General features: G+C 40.7%; 1 protein-coding gene across 4 annotated transcripts in view; it reads right to left on the bottom strand.

The window, feature by feature from the left end:
- Positions 1-18,948, bottom strand: part of PDGFD (platelet derived growth factor D) — a 188,367-nt gene that overhangs the window by 72,576 nt on the left and 96,843 nt on the right. For 2 of the 4 annotated variants that reach the window (XM_007059671.4, XM_027822159.3), the window contains exon 2: positions 1,225-1,429. In XM_007059671.4, the coding sequence (XP_007059733.2) occupies positions 1,225-1,429 (205 nt within the window). The remainder of the gene's footprint in view (positions 1-1,224; positions 1,430-18,948) is intronic. The other 2 variants (XM_043529657.1, XM_007059672.4) reach the window with 1 other exon arrangement.

The following is an 18,948-nucleotide window of genomic DNA, read 5'->3' on the forward strand; positions in this document are numbered from 1 at the left end:
AACTGGAAAACAAACTGACTGGAATGGTTCTCTCAGTTCATTGGTAATGCAGAACATTACCAATTGAAAAATAATAATAAAACCACACAGACTCACCAAACCCTCTAAATGCAAATTAATTGAATGAGATGCTGGGAGAAGACACGAAAGAGGGTGGGAGTAGAAAGAAAACAACACGGTTTTTCTGGTTAGGTTAGCAATAAGTAATAACAGTCAGACAGAGTGTTGGAAGCTGATGTGCCAATACGGCCACACAGCAATCTGGCTTCTGAAGATGTGCCCTGGAAAGTGTCTGGGAAGGCTTTAGGCATTCCCTCCCCCACTAAATACACCACTGAATAACAAAAACATGAACAACAGAACCATTTTTATTAATTTATTTTATTAACTATCGGCCAAATTCAACTGTATGTTCTGGTGATGAAAAGCTAGCTCAGTGGTTTGAGCATTGGCCTGATAAACCTAGGCTTGTGAGTTCAATCCTTGAGGGGGCCATTTAGGGATCTGGGGCAAAAATTGGGGATTGGTCCTGCTTCGAGCAGGGGGTTGGACTAGATGGCCTCCTGAGGTCCCTTCCAACCCTAACCTTCTATGATTCTATAAACCTGGTCTAACCAGCCCTGTCAACTGAGCTTATAGCTGCTTTGCATCACCAGAGTGGTACAAAGCAGACGGAGTTTACCGCTGACTCTGGAGCTATATTTCAACCACCTAGAAAAAATTACACGGAGATGCAAATAATAATTAAAGAGAGCTAACAGCCAGTCAATCATTCTGGCCATATAATTCCCAGAGCACAGCACACTGTTCCCCTACCCCTGCTCTTCCCTGTCTGCCTCTTCCCTCGCAGCAAATACCCAGCTGTCTAAACTGACATACTGAAGAAAAACGTGTTTCACATAGCTGAAAAAAGAAACATCCATTGTCCTTAATTACAGTGGGCAAAACCCCATTCTTTTAGCATTTGTGCAGGGAGCCAGCAGTGCCTAAGACTCGAGTGTGCTGCATTTAAAATACCAGGCGAGGACTTCAATTCACAGGAAACAGTTGAAGCCTGATGCAGGTAAGTTTATTTAGAGAGTTTGGTTTGTAGCGTTGGTAGCCAGATATCTCGTTAATCTGAAACAGAATCCCTAATGGACCCCTCCAAAGCACCATGCAAGACATTTGGTCAGCTGATTTTTAAAATGACATGATTAGCTCTCTGGATAGCTTTTCTCTCACCTGCAGATATCATTTTCTGGCTCCTCCAATCCAAACTGATTATCAAAGGCCAGCTGTATCCTTGTACTCCCTGTCGAGAGCAGCCGCCATGTCAGTAACAGGTTCCTCGGGTAGCTACTTGGGAAGCGAGGACTGTGGATGCAGCCATTTCCTCCGACACTGATGGTCTCTTCTTTTCGGTACAAGTCTGTGAGGTGATTGCTCTCTGTTAGTAGTCACAACTTGTAGAAATTAGTATGATGTTCCAGATACAGGAAGGCAAAAAAACAACAGTTTAACAACACAACAAGCATTATTTACATAGGAGGTGTTTAAGGAGCAGGGTTTAATGGCAGCTGTTGTTTAAATAGGGAAGCACAATCATGTTTCCCATTAATGTAAAGAACAGTCCCTTGCCTGACTCAGAACAGAAATAGTAACATCCATCTACATATAATCTCTGTGTTATGATTATATCTAATCTATCTATATGTTTTATTTACATTCTCTATCTCCCACCATTTTGCTCTTAAGGCAGAATTTACATCTCACAACCAGGGGAGAAAGATAGAGGCAAAGATGGAAACAAAACCTGATTCCCAAATTTTGTAAGCAGATTTTGAAAGAATCAGGGGGTAGATCCCCCCTGAAAGACAGAAACAATAATAAGGCTGTGAACATGCATGCGTGTGTCCCATTTCAAACAGTGTTACATCAATGCACTAATGAAACTTTTAGTGTGCACCAGCAGGGTCCACACGGACAATTAGTGCATGACACAGTGGTGCGCAGCAGAATTTATGTCCCAGCTGGTGCACACTAACGTACCATGTAGACAAGCTCCAAGTACAAAAAACAAGAAATCTATGGTATGAAAACAATTCTCTAAAAGAGTTATGAATAGCAAATCCTTCCCCACCCCACAAATATTGGTGTGCTGCAGGGCAATGTGGGGGTCAATGGCACAAAGAGATGATCTGCAGTATAAAGTGACAAGAAAAAAATGTAAGTACCACCAGACATTGTCCATATATCAGCGACCAAAGTTATTTTTTCCCCTTCTTTTACAGAACAACTTCATGTTTGACTGAATACTTCTGAGCTTCTGGGGAAAAGGGGAATTTTGTAGGATGCCCAAGAAAAACAGGAACTAAAAGAAATGGTGCAAACTCCATGGTAAGAAAATCTTTTTTTGTTTTTCCTTAGGTTGCTTTTCACTGGCTCATGACTGTAAATACCAAGCTGCATACAGTAAATGGAAACATTTTAATAGTTCATCACCTACTCTTCTGAGAAGTGAATAACTCTAGGTGCAAAACAATCTGAAACTTATACAAGCCTGGGTTGCCGGTATAACTATTATAAAAATGCTTTACTCAAACAATCTTCAAGATGAACTGTTCTCCCCGCATCTCCCCCAACTCACACTTTTCAAGGAAATAAGGGCTTGAATCAGCAATGCACGGAGCACTCTGAAATGTTGAGCATTGTCAACTCCCATTGGAGTAAATAGCATTTGGATTGTTCAGTACTGCCAAACAGTGCTTAGCATGTTGCAGGACTGAGTCCTAATCAGCCAGTAAAAAGGATAACATTAAATGGTTAGTGGAAAGTTTTCATCTTAAAAAAATAGGGCCCAAATTCTGCAGTTCTGAGTTAAGCAAAACTTCCACTAAAATCAACAAGAGTTTTACTAGATTAAGGATGGCAGAATTCAACCTACATTTGGGTGTATTTGTACTTTTTCTAGCACAGCAAAGCACTGGCTATAATGAAGAAGTGTAATTCCCTTGTTAACAGATCACATTTAATTGCTGACCCAGCACTGTCCATGCTCCTAGTTGAAATGTTCCCTTCTCTAGTCAATCTTTACATAGGTTTACAGCGCAGTTCTCACTTGCTGTGATTAGAATGTCAGAGGCAATATATTTTAATCGGGCTTCACAGTATGTTGGAAACAACTGTCCTTTGCTTTAACTAGTCTGCCTTTTCCCCTAGCTGAGAAAGATATGTTGCTAACATTCATCCACTCCACAGAAGATAGGCTTGCTTGCATTCTTTTTATTTAACCTGAAGCCTGGGATGTTCTGCCAGAAAATCAACCACACTTGAGTAAGTCAGCACTGAAATACAACGTCTGATGGAACTCTGCAATATCCAGGTCAAACTTCTGAATCACATGTGCACGTACAAAGCAGGAAATAAGTATATGACATATTAACAGAGCCTAGAAAGCAGAAATACCAACAGTATCTAATTTCTCTATTGTGGCAAATGTAGGAATTGGAATTGATTATACAAGAGGAAGTGTTAGAGCAGCATAGGGAGTGGGGAAGGAAAGAATTCTGACCACAATGAAATGGGGAGATAAAAAATGTTATAATGTCAAGACCATTCTCTTTTCCATGCAAGAAACTCCAGTTGGTTATAAACACCCGGGTCTGCTACTCTTCACTAGGGACCCACTCAAAACCATCACCTGAAGTTTGAACTGAACACTTTTTGAGCTTTGAAATAGTTGGACTAACTCTTCTGACTCCCCGTCCCATACACTATGTTATAAGTCCATGTGCTACCTTGCTTAATGGCTGGAGCAAAGACTGAATGTTGCTGATCTCTCATGGTACTTTCAACATCCTTTTGCAGAAATAAGTGGTTTAGAGCAGTGCTACTTGACGTGGTGGTCCACGGACCGGTGCCGGTCCGTGAGCCATCCGCTGCCGGTCTGCGTGCACACTGGAAAAAAAAATTGCCGGTCCCCCACGTCAGATAGCTTGAGAATCACTGGTTTAGAGAGGCTCTGAAACCTGGAAGTGCTTATCCAATCCAAACTGAGCCTTTGGAGGTTTGCCACTTACGACTCATCAGGCTGATGGGCACTAAGGAAACTACTGGGGCGATGTGTGCAAACTAGTCACATTGTCTTAGAACTTGTGCACCGATACACAAAGCTTAAGTGATGAAGCCTTTAGAAGAAGGTAAACATTTGACTACCCGGAAACAGCAGGAGCACCCGTAGCAATCAAGTACCATTCACGTGGGAGAGAATGGCAGAAAGAAATATTAGTCCAGGACAAAGGGGTGCAGGATGCATACAAATCCATTATTTAAACAATAAAATAAAAAGTGGATTTTTTATTTAAATTGGAGTGTTTATTTTGTTATTAAATTATAATAAGTTTTTTCTTTTTTAAAAAAGAAACCTTTGTAAAATGAAATCTGAATTTAATACAACATATGTTAAGGCCTAAACTTATTATAATCTCTTAAAACTTTTAAATAAAAAATGAATATGCTGAATACATGACTGATCCTGTATCTAAAACTTTGGTTAAAGGCTGCTTTTCTATATAAAAAAGAATTGGGGGGGGGAACACCTAACTTTTGAGGTCAAGCTTTATAAATATGGCACAATAAGCCCTGTATTAAGGGCTTGATCCTGTAGGGAACCCAGGAGACTGTGCTACTGGGTGTAAGATACCGGCAAAGTCATCACAGGTATTGGGGCCTGGCCTCTGACTCCAGGAGACACCATCATGTATCTCAACAGAATCATTCACTGAGCCCACCTGGGTGATCTCATATTCCTATTTTACAGCTTCTCCCTACTTGGCTCAGTTCTCAAATTATGAATATTTAGGACTCCACCCACCATGGAAGCTTTACTCTCCAGCTCAGGGAAAAACACTGATCTGCTTAGTAACTACCAGCCCTTGCTTCTGGATGGTTTTGGACACTTCGAGTAAATGGCCTTGTTCTGTCTCCTTTCATGTGTAACAGAGATAAAAACAGAAATCCCTTAATTTCTCAACTGCCTCCTTCTGCCTCTAACTAAATAAAATAGTGCAGTACAAAAGCCACGTTGGTTACATGAGCAGAAGTCTGGGATTGTTGTTAGTTCTTTAATTTTTCTGGAGGAGGTGAGGTTGGGAGAGTTGAAAAACAAGGAAGAAGGAGAAGAGTGTGCAACCAGAAAGGAGCAACACTGGTGTCAAAGCAGGACACTGTGGGAAGAATGGATAACATACTTCAGAGAGCAGCCTCTAGTGTTGATTGCAACACCTGGGAACTGGAGGAAGAAAAATACCACGGCTGCAGGTTGTAAAAAAGACCCTATTTGGGAATATTTTCAAGAAAACCCTGTCCTCTGGATAAAAAAGGAACATGGGCCAAATGTAAACAATGCAACAAAGAAATGCAAGGTTTCATTGTCAGAATGAAACAACATTATGAAAAATAATCCTCAGAAGTCAAAGACTCTGAAGATGATGTGGACATGTCTGAAAAATCTGGATCAACCTGGTCGGTAAACTTATTTTTGCACCATTCTTATGGTTTTCCCACCATATCTTACTCAGCTAGTTAACAATCATTTAGTTAATTGTCATAAATTTATGTTTTGGGTGGATTACTTATGAATTTCAAAATATTTGTGTTCAAAATGTAATTGACATGTTAGTTTGTTGTGGGAGTATTTATCAATTATGTTTTTACTGATGGCCTTCTAAAATTTATTATTCTCCGTGTAATCAAACATCCTTGGTGAAGATTTCCTGTTCGAAGGTAAAGTTTTATTAGGCATTTATGAATTTTAACATTTTAAAATGTTTTTTCAATATATTTGGCATGTTCCTAGAGATAAAGATTTAGATAATCTTTATGATTTATTAATAATTTTCCCTATAAAACAGAGTTTAGAATAAAATATATCATTTAAACAGTTACAGTAAGAGAAATCTTTCATTAAAGACAGCCTAAGTAACTTAGGAGACTGTTGTCTCATTTACAAGAGACCTAGGAGAGCAGGAATTGAAGTGCCAGTCACTTTCGCTTAGGTATACGTGAAAATCCTCCCAGATTGACCTGAAATAATTAGTTTCACTCAGTTTAATTCACTGACTACACTTATTCCCTCTGTTTAGGAAATAATTTATCTGTAAATGTGAAACAAGGTTTGAGGAGTTTATGTATCCAAAATATTTAAGGTTGTTTTGTTTAATAAAAATAAATTGTATATGTTATTCTGTGTATTTAATTAAATTCCAGTTACCATTCTAATGCAGTTTTACTCAAACCATGAGCAAAAAGTTTATCATGTAGTAAATAAGCAATATATCAATCATTTTCTAACACAGTAAAAACATACAATTAATAAGAATCTGAAAATATTAAGCTATAGAATTGCTTAAATAAATATAGTAATAGTGTAGCCTCCTAAGCAGCAAAAAGATGCACCAAATCTAGTAAAAAATCTAGTAATCTAGGCTCTATTTAGCTGTAAATCAACATTTTAATGGTTATATCAACTAATAAGAATGCACATTTCTTTAAAAAAAACCTAAAATACAAATGGAAAAGCTGATTACTATCAATGATTTAAATCGAGGCTTTCCACTTGCTGATTTAAATCAGTCCACCCTGAAGAGGTGGGCATTGGAATAGACTCAAACACCCTCTTTTCACCCAAAAATCTCTAAATTGTTCAGCATCATGCGTTAATACAATGCAATTTTATTTTGTGTAGTGATAGTCAAGCAAACTGTATTCCAAAATGCTTTCTGGGAGCAAATAAAAGACGACAGTGGGGATAATATACCATATGGCAGAATTACTAAAAAGTATAAAAAGGCACTTCACTGTGAATAAAATAATTTGACAAAACTCAGAGGCCATTAAAGAATTACAAAAAAGGGAGGCTATTCAAGATGGCAGGAACTACAGAGAAGTTTGCACATAAACTTCCCTATCTGATAAGAAAGACGAGAGGCTATTATTAGATGAGTAGGATGGAGAGCAGAGGGAGACCAGGTAGGATGGATCAAATCTAGAGTTGCAAAAACAAGGGGGACAGACTGGGAAATGAATGGGAAGCAGCTTATTCTGTGTTTGATTTAGCTGAGAAGTTCAATAAGTTTTTTTTCTCTCCTAGTTCTCTTCCAACAATCATCTTTAAAAGTATTAATGTACATGCTGAGTCAAAAGTTCAAGAGAGTTCTGCTCCTGTTTAGGTATCTAAACAAAATGGCTCGATTTTCAAAAGTGCTCAGCATTAGAGCGGGACAACATTTTTGGACAAAACCTTTTCATCGAAAAATGCAGTCAGGTCTACTGAAACGTTACGTAAATTTGTGCTGAACTGTTACAGTAAGAAAAAAACACAAAATATTTCAATGTAAAACAAATTTTAGTTTCAAAATTTACTTTGATTTTATTGAAGAAAGGTTAAAAAACTCAAAACCAAATGAAACATTTTGTTTTGGCTCAAATAAAACATGTATTCTGCCTGAAACAATTCCCCCGCCCCTGCCATTTTTTGGTTCAGTCAATGAACGGAAAAATCAGTTATTCACACAGCACTATTCAGCACCCATTGTTCTCTATGGGAGATGCCAGATGCTAAACACTTCTGTAAGTCTGGCTGAGTTTTTACGATAATCTAGTCTTTTTTGTGGGTGATGAGTACTTCTGACAATCTTGCCCTTCTTCACTATTTTTCCTACCCAGCTTTCACATGCTCTTCCACCCCATGCTGTACAAGCAGCGAGATATGGAAACACAAAGATTTTCACTTCTTTGTATTTAAAGACTTATTTGCATTTTAGTTTGAGGAGCCTTGCTAAAGCAGCTTCAAATCACATGGAGCAATGTTCCTACCACAAAAGTGTTTTTACCCTTAGGACTATCACCCAAAAGTGAATTCCTTCAAGAAAAATAAAATAAAATAATAATATGAAGAAGACAAAGACAAAGAAGATAATTACAGCTAACTCTGACATCAACTGTTGGGCATCTTCAGAACAAAGAACATCAAGTATTTCATTAAGATGAAGAACTTAGCAGAAGATTTTGTATAAGAACATAGCCAGTAGCAAAGAACATATTTCATGTCTCTAATGTTTCTTAGATTGTTTTATTTTAGAAAAATAGTTTGGTGTTCTCATGTGGTGGTTTTCTAGTAGAGTAGAACCTCAGAGTTACGAACACCAGAGTTACGAACTGACCTGTCAACCACACACCTCATTTGGAACTGGAAGTATACAATTAGGCAGAGGAAACCAAAAAATAAAAATAAAAATAAATAATTTTTTTTAAAAAGCAGTACTCTGTTAAATGTAAACTACTAAAAAACTAAAGGGAAATTTAAAACAATTGACAAGGTAAGGAAACTGTTTCTGTGCTTGTTTCATTTAAATTAAGATAGTTAAAATCAGCATTTTTCTTCTGCATAGTAAAGTTTCAAAGCTGTATTAAGTCAATGTTCAGTTGTAAACTTTTGAAAGAACAACCATAATATTTTGTTCAGAGCTATGAACAACCTCCATTCCCAGTGTGTTCGTAACTCTGAGGGTCTACTGTATTTATCTTCCTTGCCCCACCACTGTTCCATCTGGCAAAGCACAGTATTTTGTTACCAGTTTTTAAACACATGAAAGATAACATTTCTGGAGAATAATGACTCTTCAGTTCCCTGGGCTGAAAATTAGCCTGATCTAAATAGTTGAAACCACAGAGTAGTAAGTAAAGAACAGAAAAGTGGTTTTGAATCCAGGCCATGAATCAGTTCACCTGGGTCACAGACATGCCAAGCAAACTGTAGTTATGGCAGCTCTTTCTGTTGTCCATTTATTTTTCCTAGATTCCCCCTTGTAAAAAGCAGGAATTTTATTTATTATTCGTAAGGCTATATGAAAATCAGAAGGAAAGATGACAGATTTCATGGTCAAAATTGCATATTTCATACTTGGTCACAGCTTTCTGGGAAGAGGTGCAATACTGCAGAATCATTTGCCTTGTTTAAAATACATGGTTACTTTTTCGTTACTATAAACACTAAAAAGAATCATAGCCAATAAACACATTACATTTCTGTGCTCTAATGAGGAGAAGGATATCATATGGTGCTGCTGCTCCTAATCATCTTTTTGTCGTTTAAAGGCAAAAGGCACATGCAAAGGAGTTCAACACTGCTCCCACTGAAGTCAATGGCAAAGTATTTCATTGGCAGCAGAATTGGGCTCTGTAGCCATATGAGATCTTGGTACTGAAAGAACCAGGATCCTCTTAAATGGAACAAAAAGAACAAGCCATTTACCAGGCTAGAAGTAGTACAGTCATATCTGTGACAGCGGCAGACCAGGTGTCAGCTCATGCCAAGGCCCTGGGCCTCACTGACCACTGACAAATGCATAGTTGGAAACCAGTCTAGGTCACCTGTGTGTTAGTGTTGTTGAAATAAGTATTGGAGTTATAAGAATCTGTTTAGGCTTTAGACTTTATGGAATTCTTGTAGGATGCTGCATGTGTCAATCCTACTTATAATGTCTGTATCACGTTATAAGAGTAATGTTTAAATGTTTGCTTTGTAATTACAAAAATGTTTGCTAAGATTGTAAATCCCTCACAGTCAGGGGAGAAGCATTACCAAGTATGCTACTTTATCACAAGAGGTGTTATCTCCTCCACAACAAAAGAAGGTCTACAGACATCAGACAAACCATTGTGGACAAAAGATTTTGCAAATTGCTTCCCCTGCACCCAGTGAAGAGGATATGTGCACAAGCCCTCATCCCATCACAGCTTGAATGCTGGGGAAGGGAAGAAAAATGCCTGTTAAGGAGAAACTATTATCCCAACGCTGCTTGAAATCTGAGGGGCAAAGATTTCTAAGCATAAGGGGGTCCCCTGATGTTTAGCTTGGGTAAGCCCTACAGGACATATAAAGCTTGCATTTAAAGCAGCTACTATCATTTTTTAGAACCCAAGACTATATCTCATTTGTGTGTGTATGTTTACCTGCTTTAATCTTGTAAATGACTCTCATTTCTTTTCTTCGTTAATAAACCTTTAGTTAATTTATTATAGGATTGGCTACAAGTGTTGTGTTTGCTGAGAGATCTGGGGTGCACTTGACCTGGCTTAAGTGACTGGTCCTTTGGGACTGGGAGTTACCTGAATACTGTTGTGATTTTTTGGGTGTAAGGGATAATCTATCGCAGAGGCAGGCTTGCCTGCGTGGCAAGATAGAATTCCGAGTACCCAAGGGGACTGTCTGTAGCTCTCCATTAAGGCTGTTCTAGTGTCTGAGGAGTTCACACTTGTTACACTTGTTACTTGGTTGGTGAAATCTAAGTATAGAACACACAACCAGTTTGGGATTCATGTGCTGTTTCTTGACAGTCTGCCCTGAGGTTGGCACCTATGTACAGCATACTTCATCATTAAGCTAAGGAAACAGCCACTCTGCAGTCAGAATGTATGGCTCAGATCAATGAGTAAACTGAGTGAAAGTACTGCTTAACTTTAAACACTTGCGTAGTCCCATTCATTTCACTGGAATTACTCACCTCTGTAGAGTCAAACATGTACTTAAGCGGTTTACTGGATTAGGTCCTAAATGACAGAGTGACATTTTAAAAGCACCGTATATGCCACCTATCAGGTAAGCTCATCCATATAGACACTAAGGGTTGGATCCAAAGCCCATTGGAGTAAATGGAAAAAGATTCCCAATGACTTTGGCTTAGGTCCCAAATAGGCATCTCAATTTGTCTGTTACCCAGCTGGTCAGCTAGGACTGGCCATTTTTTTCATGAGGGTGAAGGAGGGTGTATACATTCTGTGACGGGTTCCCTGGAGTTCAGCCTGGGACTGTGGGACCGCTGTGCCCCCTGAACTCTCTCCAGCCTGGGCTGTCTCTCACAATGCCTTGTTAGTGACAAGCAGCAAGCCCCTCCAGGCGCAGTGATCACTCAGCTCAACAGCATGTGGAGTCCCACACACCCAGTTAGATTGCATAAATGCTTCCTAAACCACTCATGAATCACATAGAGAAAGGCACCAGAGCCGAATCCCACCCAGCTCCCAGCACTGTATCTCAGGAATATACTATCTTGTTCAGCTCAAGATGGGCAGTGAAAATTTATTAATTGGTTCACCACTTCAACAATGGAAAGTGGATATACACCAGCCTTTGCAAAACCTGAGCAGATTAACAAATTTATTAACTATAAAAGATAGATTTTAAGTGATGTTAATTGATAGTCAAAAAGTCAGAGTTATTTACCAAAAGAAATAAAATATAAGCATGCAGTCTAAACTCTCAACCCTCTGAGACTGGGTAACGTCTAGATTAAGCAATTTTTCTCACCCCACTGGATATTGCAGTCCTTAATATACAGGCTTGTTCCTTAAACCTGGACCAATCTTCTCTGTTGGAGTCTTGTCTTCTTCTCAGTGTCTTAGTTGCTTGCAGCATAGGTGGGGGCAGGAGAAGGGCCCAGCATATGGCCTCTGTGTCTGTTTTATACCCTCAGTCCATGTGCTTGGAAAACACAAGACTAGGCATGTCCGGGTACATTGCTGAGTCTCCAGGCAAGGTTGAGCAATTCCTCTAGTGTGGCCTCATGTGGGTGAGTCATTGCATTGTAGCTCCCCTGCTGGACAATGGTTGTGGATAGGTTGATTGATACCCCACCCAGGTGTTGGTTACTTTCCTTGCTGTTGCCTCTGGGGAGCTAATATCTGGCTGATTCCCCAACTTACAGTATGTTTTAGTGACCATCAGACAACACAATTCTCATAACTTTATATGCATTAATGATACACATATATGGATAGAGAAATGACTTTCAGCAGATCATAACCTTTCCCCGATACATATAGAGCATGCCCTGTAAGGTAAGATCACGATTATATTAAAATGAGGAATATGGGGGTTCCAGGACGCTCCCCCAAGGTATAGAATGTCACACATTCCAAAGTATTATTTATGCTATAACCAAGGTATTATCAAAAGCCAGTGCTTTGTGCACACTAGGCCATATTCAATACTTAGATGCACACACACACACCACCCTCTGAATTCCATGGGATTTGTACGCATGTCTCTGAGGGAAGAAGTTGGTTCATGTTGTACATTTGATATACCAGAGAAACAAAAAATTAAACCGCTGTTAAAAGAAATAAATTCCTGAACCACAGGTGCTGGTGAACAGCGGAGAGAAAAAGTGATCTAAAATTCAATTCCAAAGCCACCATGCATATTAGTAATCTGTATGTGCTTTTGTGCAGTGATGCTCCACGAGTCTTGGAATTACCAATTCCAATCTACAGTTTAAGAGGATCTCAGCAGCTACCATTTATGAGAATATTAAGTGGGTAATTGATAAGGAAGTCTGAGCATATGAGTCACAGCGACAACTTGTTACAGTGCTTCTTGGTAAAGAAGCACCATTTTATTCTAATTTAATACTATTTGCACTCTGGAATAGCCACCCTCTTCTTATCTGCATTTTGAAAACCCTGTCCTAATACAGTAGTAAGAGATGCATTTGCAGAATAAAGTACAGCCTGGTACAGAATTCAGGAAGGTAAAGCTTTAGACTCTTGCTTATTTCTTCTATGTGATGTGGCGGTCAGGGGACATTCATGTGTAACCTGCTCAAACAAGTGAGTAAAAAACAGCTTTTACTTATTTTTACACAGGTTTTGAACTCTCTAGCATGTTTGCTTTTCACAGTGAATTTCATTCCATGCCTTTGTTTGGTTTCTACTCTACACAAAGAAACAGGTTGAGTACCTGTTCACTTCTAAACCAGAAAGCACCTATAAAAAAAGAAAATACACGAATATACAGATTAGGCCAATATATAAAAAGCCTTCTGGTATTTTAATTTGGTGAAAGTCGCTTTGCCTGCTCAGTATTTTAACAAGTGATAATGTTGTAATACATCTCTTTATTGGATTCTCCCACCAATGGTGAATGCAGCACACACTGCACTTGGGATTTCAGAAGGAGTTATGAAAAAGAAATCAGACTGTGTAACCCTTACGACGTTGAGAAGCACTTACTCATTGGTACTGGAGGGATGAAGCAAAGTAGTCCTAGGGTTATATAATCTTGAGAAGTTATGCAGGGAAAAATAAAGAAGGAAATGGTTATCTTGATATGGAGAGGATATAAATGAAACTGATGAATAACTGCCTACTGGAAGTAATAGGCTACAAGGGAAAAATCAGAGGGCTGAAGGCTGCATTTCATTTTGTCATTGTGGATGGAGTGGCACAGGTTCTACAACCATTTCTCCAGCAGTTACTGACATGTACGGTTCCACTGATGTTGTGATGCCACTTATTCAAGTATTACTCACAGCATGGGTATGGGTATTAGATCTTGGCCCATACTGCTTTGTAGCAAAAAAAAAGTACAGTATGCAGTCCGAAGGTCTCTAAATTTTCCTTGGCACGCTGTTGCTTCAGATAAGCAGGCAATTGCAGGGGTCTCCTCTATAGCTCTTGATTCAAAGATAACATTTTCTTCTTTGTTTTTCTTCATCATTTCACAAGATTTTATTACCCTAGGACTATTTTGCCTCTGAAGTCTGTTGTGGCCAAATGATCTTAAAATTAAAATTTGTTTTTAGATGTTGTATTAAAAACTGATTTATACTCAAACACTCCTAGGAATAAACAAGATCTGAAATTTTTTAAAGGAAGAATATCAGTCCAAGGAAAAAGAATATTATTAAAGAGGGGAAATGGCTTCTCATGTTAAATATATTGTAGCAGTCAGACATAAAGATTACAACATGTAATGTTATAGGTTAGATCAGGAGTTGGTGAAGACAGGGGCTGTTTCACAAGAGGAATCAAGGTAATTTTCTCATTCAGTGCTTTTTCAATGGTTTTAAGTGTCCAGCTTCTTTTCCCTATCATCAATATTTAAGGACTTGATCCAAAACCTACAGAAGTAAATTGAGATGGCTCTCAACAATGGAAAGACTACTAACAAGGATGTCCCAGTCTGGGAGTCATAGAGTCATAGAATCATAGAATATCAGGGTTGGAAGGGACCTCAGGAGGTCATCTAGTCCAACCCCCTGCTCAAAGCAGGACCAATCCCCAACTAAATCATCCCAACCAGGGCTTTGTCAAGCCTGACCTTAAAAACTTCTAAGGAAGGAGATTCTACCACCTCCCTAGGTAACGCATTCCAGTGTTTCACCACCCTCCGAGTGAAAAAGTTTTTCCTAATATCCAACCTAAACCTCCCCCACTGCAACTTGAGACCATTACTCCTTGTCCTGTCCTCTTCTACCACTGAGAATAGTCTAGAACCATCCTCTCTGGAACCACCTCTCAGGTAGTTGAAAGCAGTTATCAAATCCCCCCTCATCCTTCTCTTCTGCAGACTAAACAATCCCAGTTCCCTCAGCCTCTCCTCATAAGTCATGTGTTCCAGACCCCTAATCATTTTTGTTGCCCTTCGCTGGACTCTCTCCAATTTATCCACATCCTTCTTGTAGTGTGGGGCCCAAAACTGGACACAGTACTCCAGATGAGGCCTCATCAATATTGAATAGAGGGGAACGATCACGTCCCTCGATCTGCTCGCTATGCCCCTACTTATACATCCCAAAATGCCATTGGCCTTCTTGGCAACAAGGGCACACTTCTGACTCATATCCAGCTTCTCGTCCACTGTAACCCCTAGGTCCTTTTCCGCAGAACTGCTGCCTAGCCATTCGGTCCCTAGTCTGTAGCTGTGCATTGGGTTCTTCTGTCCTAAGTGCAGGACCCTGAACTTATCCTTATTGAACCTCATCAGATTTCTTTTGGCCCAATCCTCCAATTTGTCTAGGTCCCTCTGTATCCTATCTCTGCCCTCCAGTGTATCTACCACTCCTCCCAGTTTAGTATCATCCGCAAATTTGCTGAGAGTGCAATCCACACCATCCTCCAGATCATTTATGAAGATATTGAACAAAACCGGCCCCAGGACCGACCCCTGGGGCACTCCACTTGACACCGGCTGCCAACTAGACATGGAGCCATTGATCACTACCCGTTGAGCCCGATAATCTAGCCAACTTTCTACCCACCTTATAGTGCATTCATCCAGCCCATACTTCTTTAACTTGCTGACAAGAATACTGTGGGAGACCGTGTCAAAAGCTTTGCTAAAGTCAAGAAACAATACATCCACTGCTTTCCCTTCATCCACAGAACCAGTAATCTCATCATAGAAGGCGATTAGATTAGTCAGGCATGACCTACCCTTGGTGAATCCATGCTGACTGTTCCTGATCACTTTCCTCTCGTGTAAGTGCTTCAGGATTGATTCCTTGAGGACCTGCTCCATGATTTTTCCAGGGACTGAGGTGAGGCTGACTGGCCTGTAGTTCCCAGGATCCTCCTTCTTCCCTTTTTTAAAGATTGGCACTACATTAGCCTTTTTCCAGTCATCCGGGACTTCCCCCGTTCGCCATGAGTTTTCAAAGATAATGGCCAATGGCTCTGCAATCACATCCGCCAATTCCTTTAGCACTCTCGGATGCAACTCGTCCGGCCCCATGGACTTGTGCATGTCTAGCTTTTCTAAATAGTCCCTAACCACTTCTTTCTCCACAGAGGGCTGGCCACCTCTTCCCCATGCTGTGCTGGCCAGTGCAGCAGTCTGGGAGCTGACCTTGTTCGTGAAGACAGAGGCAAAAAAGCACTGAGTACATTAGATTTTTCCACATCCTCTGTCACTTGGTTGCCTCCCTCATTCAGTAAGGGGCCCACACTTTCCTTGACTTTCTTCTTGTTGCTAACATACCTGAAGAAACCCTTCTTGTTACTCTTGACATCTCTTGCTAGCCGCAGCTCCAGGTGCGATTTGGCCCTCCTGATTTCATTCCTACATGCCCGAGCATGTAGGAACAGAGTCAACAGAATTGGTTTTCTCTTCCCAAATCTGTCACTGACTTGCTTTAGGACTATGAGATAGTCACTTGGGGCCAAATTTTCAAAGGTATTTAGGTGTCCACAGACGCTTAGGCACTTTTGAAAATCCCACTAGGTGCCCATTTGTATCTTTAAGTGCCTAAAAACCTTTAAAAATCTGGCCTTTATTCTTTCTGCACCACAACTACCTCATTTGTGAAGTTGGGGAAATAATGCTTACCCAATTTGTGTTAAGCATCTTAAGAAGTGCATATTAAAAGTGCTAAATACTGTAAATGCAGAGTATGATTCCTATAAGTACACAAACTTTTCTCTAGAGGTTTGGAATCAAAACGCCCCGGAGCTGCCATGTGGGCGTATACTGCAATCTGACGACGGTTCCAGGTACATTCATAAAATGCTTAGCAGCAGCTGACTTTTCTTATTGTGTTTCTTGAACCAAAGGCTCTTCCGCAGCTTTCCTTAGTCCTGTACCTCAGAACTAAGCTATACTTGGTAGGAGTAAAACAGGGAAGGGTCTTGTTCACATCACTGATGATATATATGAAGCAGCGGCCAGGAAGTAAACTCTGGCGCGGATGAGCACAGCACACAAGGTAGTGTTTTAGTCTGCAATCTCACTACCTGGCACAGGTTTCAGAATAACAGCTGTGTTAGTCTGTATTCGCAAAAAGAAAGGGAGTACTTGTGGCACCTTAGAGACTAACCAATTTATTTGAGCATGAGCTTTCGTGAGCTACAGCTCACTTCATCTACCTGGCACAGCTATTTCTGTGAAAACATCTGCTCGAATCTTTACCAAGAGGACACTGATCCAAATATTCTTTTAGACTATGTGGGGGCTATTTAAACAAAAATAAGAAAAGTCGGAACTAATTATGATGGTGTCTCCTGTGCGAAGCCTCAGTCTTAACCCCCTCAGCAAACAAAGGCGGAAATGAACTCTAATCCTGCCCAAAGATTCAACTACCACAAGTATAGCACAATATAACTGTAGAAACATAATCGACACAGGACTTTATAAATATGAAATGGTTACTGCTGTGAAGTGTCTGTAGCAAAGGAGTTGAGGATCAGCACAGGGAAATATGTTTTTCATCTGATTTCGTTTCAGACAGTGGAATTTGTTATATGTGATGTCGTGCTGTATTTTGCATGAATTATTGGTTTTTAATTTCAAAGGAGGCTTTGCTCTAAGGCATTTTTACGGACCTATACACAATTCTTGAGAGGTGACCAGAGCAATGAAGAGACATATATATGTGCGTGTAAATGTGGGATCAAAAAGACAAATGTATTATTGTCTTCAACTGCCCTACCCCACAACTGATGCCTTATTACCCACATTCTCTGCCTGCTTGAGCTAATCAGTTCCACCCAGGAAGGCATAATTATTAATTGTACTACAGTAGTACTTAGGCACTACAACACACAGGCACCCTGCCTCATACTGGATTTCACAACCCTGAGTCAGGCACCCAGGCTCCCTATACAATGCATGGGAAGAGTTAGGTGCCTAGGAACAGGATTCACCAAAAGTCAGCAGCTGAGCCTGCCTAAATCAGCAACTTGGAAATGCCAATGAGAGGGGTAGGGCCCAAGCCCTTACCCAGGATGAGGAAGACCTGGATTCACACCCCCATTCTACCTGAGGTAGAGAAGACATTGAACTTGGGTCTCCAACCTCCCAGGTGAATACTAGCCAACCAATGGGCTATGGGGTAGTCTAAGTCTCTCTGGTTGAAGCTGTGTATAAATAATTAAATATTAATTGAAGCAGGGGAACTGGAACCTGGGTCTTCCATCTCCTAGACGAGAGCCCCAAACCACCAGACTACAGAGTCATTCTGACTCTTACTCTTTGACACAATGAATATTTATTTATCAAAATGGGAACAGCTTCAATAGGGGAGATATGTAGCTGAGCATACCCCATAGCTCAGTAGTTAGGGTAGTCTATTAGAAGTGGAAGACCCCAGCAAACCCCTTCTCCATATCAGGCAGAGGGAGAACTGAACACAGGTTGAATACCTATATCTAAGGTGAGTGCGCTAAGCACTGAGTTAAAGGAGGTTCACTATTGCTGCCTCCTTCCATTATAGGCATGCTCAGGGTCAGACTGGGGCCAAAGGAAAAACAGGCAGGGGAACACCTAGTTTATGAATCCTGCTAGGGCTTAGGAGTGAGTTAGGTGCTGCTGCTGAGCAGTTTGTTAGTGTCAGGATTTAGGCAGCTGTGCACGTGCCCAGGTGTTGAAAATTAGGTGCCTTGGGGACTATAAAAGTAGAAACTTAAGTGTTGTGACAAAGCTCTGTCCTTGCCTCCGTGGGTCCCACGTTTCCTGGCGGATTTTGCTAGCCTCAGAGGCTCACTGTGACCCTCCACGTAACCCTTCTCTCTCTAGAGACAAGGGTCACAGTCTACTGAGCCATTTTCATCATAAGCCAGCGAGGGAGGTGAGGAGAAGTTATCCTTCCTTGCACAGTCTCTGTTGTCTCCCAGTCTCAGTGATTAATCAGGGGGCAAAGGTCGGGGGGGAGCCCAGGCCCACCCTCTACTCCGGGCTCCAGCCCAGGGACCCTAATAGTATCAGCTATGGTAGCTGACCTTTTAGAAACATGACATGTACAATTCCCTGGGCTACTTCCCCCACAGCAGCCCTCACTTCCTCAAGCTCCACTTCACCCTTACCTCAGGGCCTCCTTCCTTGTGCCTGATATGATGTGTACTACTCAGTCTCTCCAACAGCGCAACTTCCTCCCACAGCTCCTGACATGCACACCCACCTGACTAGCTGGGAGGCTTTTAACTAGTTTCAGCCAGCCCCTGATTGGCTTCAGGTGTCCCAATCAACCTAGCATTCTCCCTGCCTCTGGAAAGTTCTTAATTGGCCCCAGGTGTCTTAATTGACCTGGAGCAGCTGCCATTTCACTTATCCTGGTTCCAGGGATTTGTTTAGCCTGGAGCTAATATATCTATCTCCCACTACTTTTCTATAGCCATCTGGCCTTGCCCCGA

This window comes from Chelonia mydas, chromosome 1 (assembly GCF_015237465.2).
Source record: "Chelonia mydas isolate rCheMyd1 chromosome 1, rCheMyd1.pri.v2, whole genome shotgun sequence".
Taxonomy (NCBI): Eukaryota; Metazoa; Chordata; order Testudines; family Cheloniidae; genus Chelonia; species Chelonia mydas.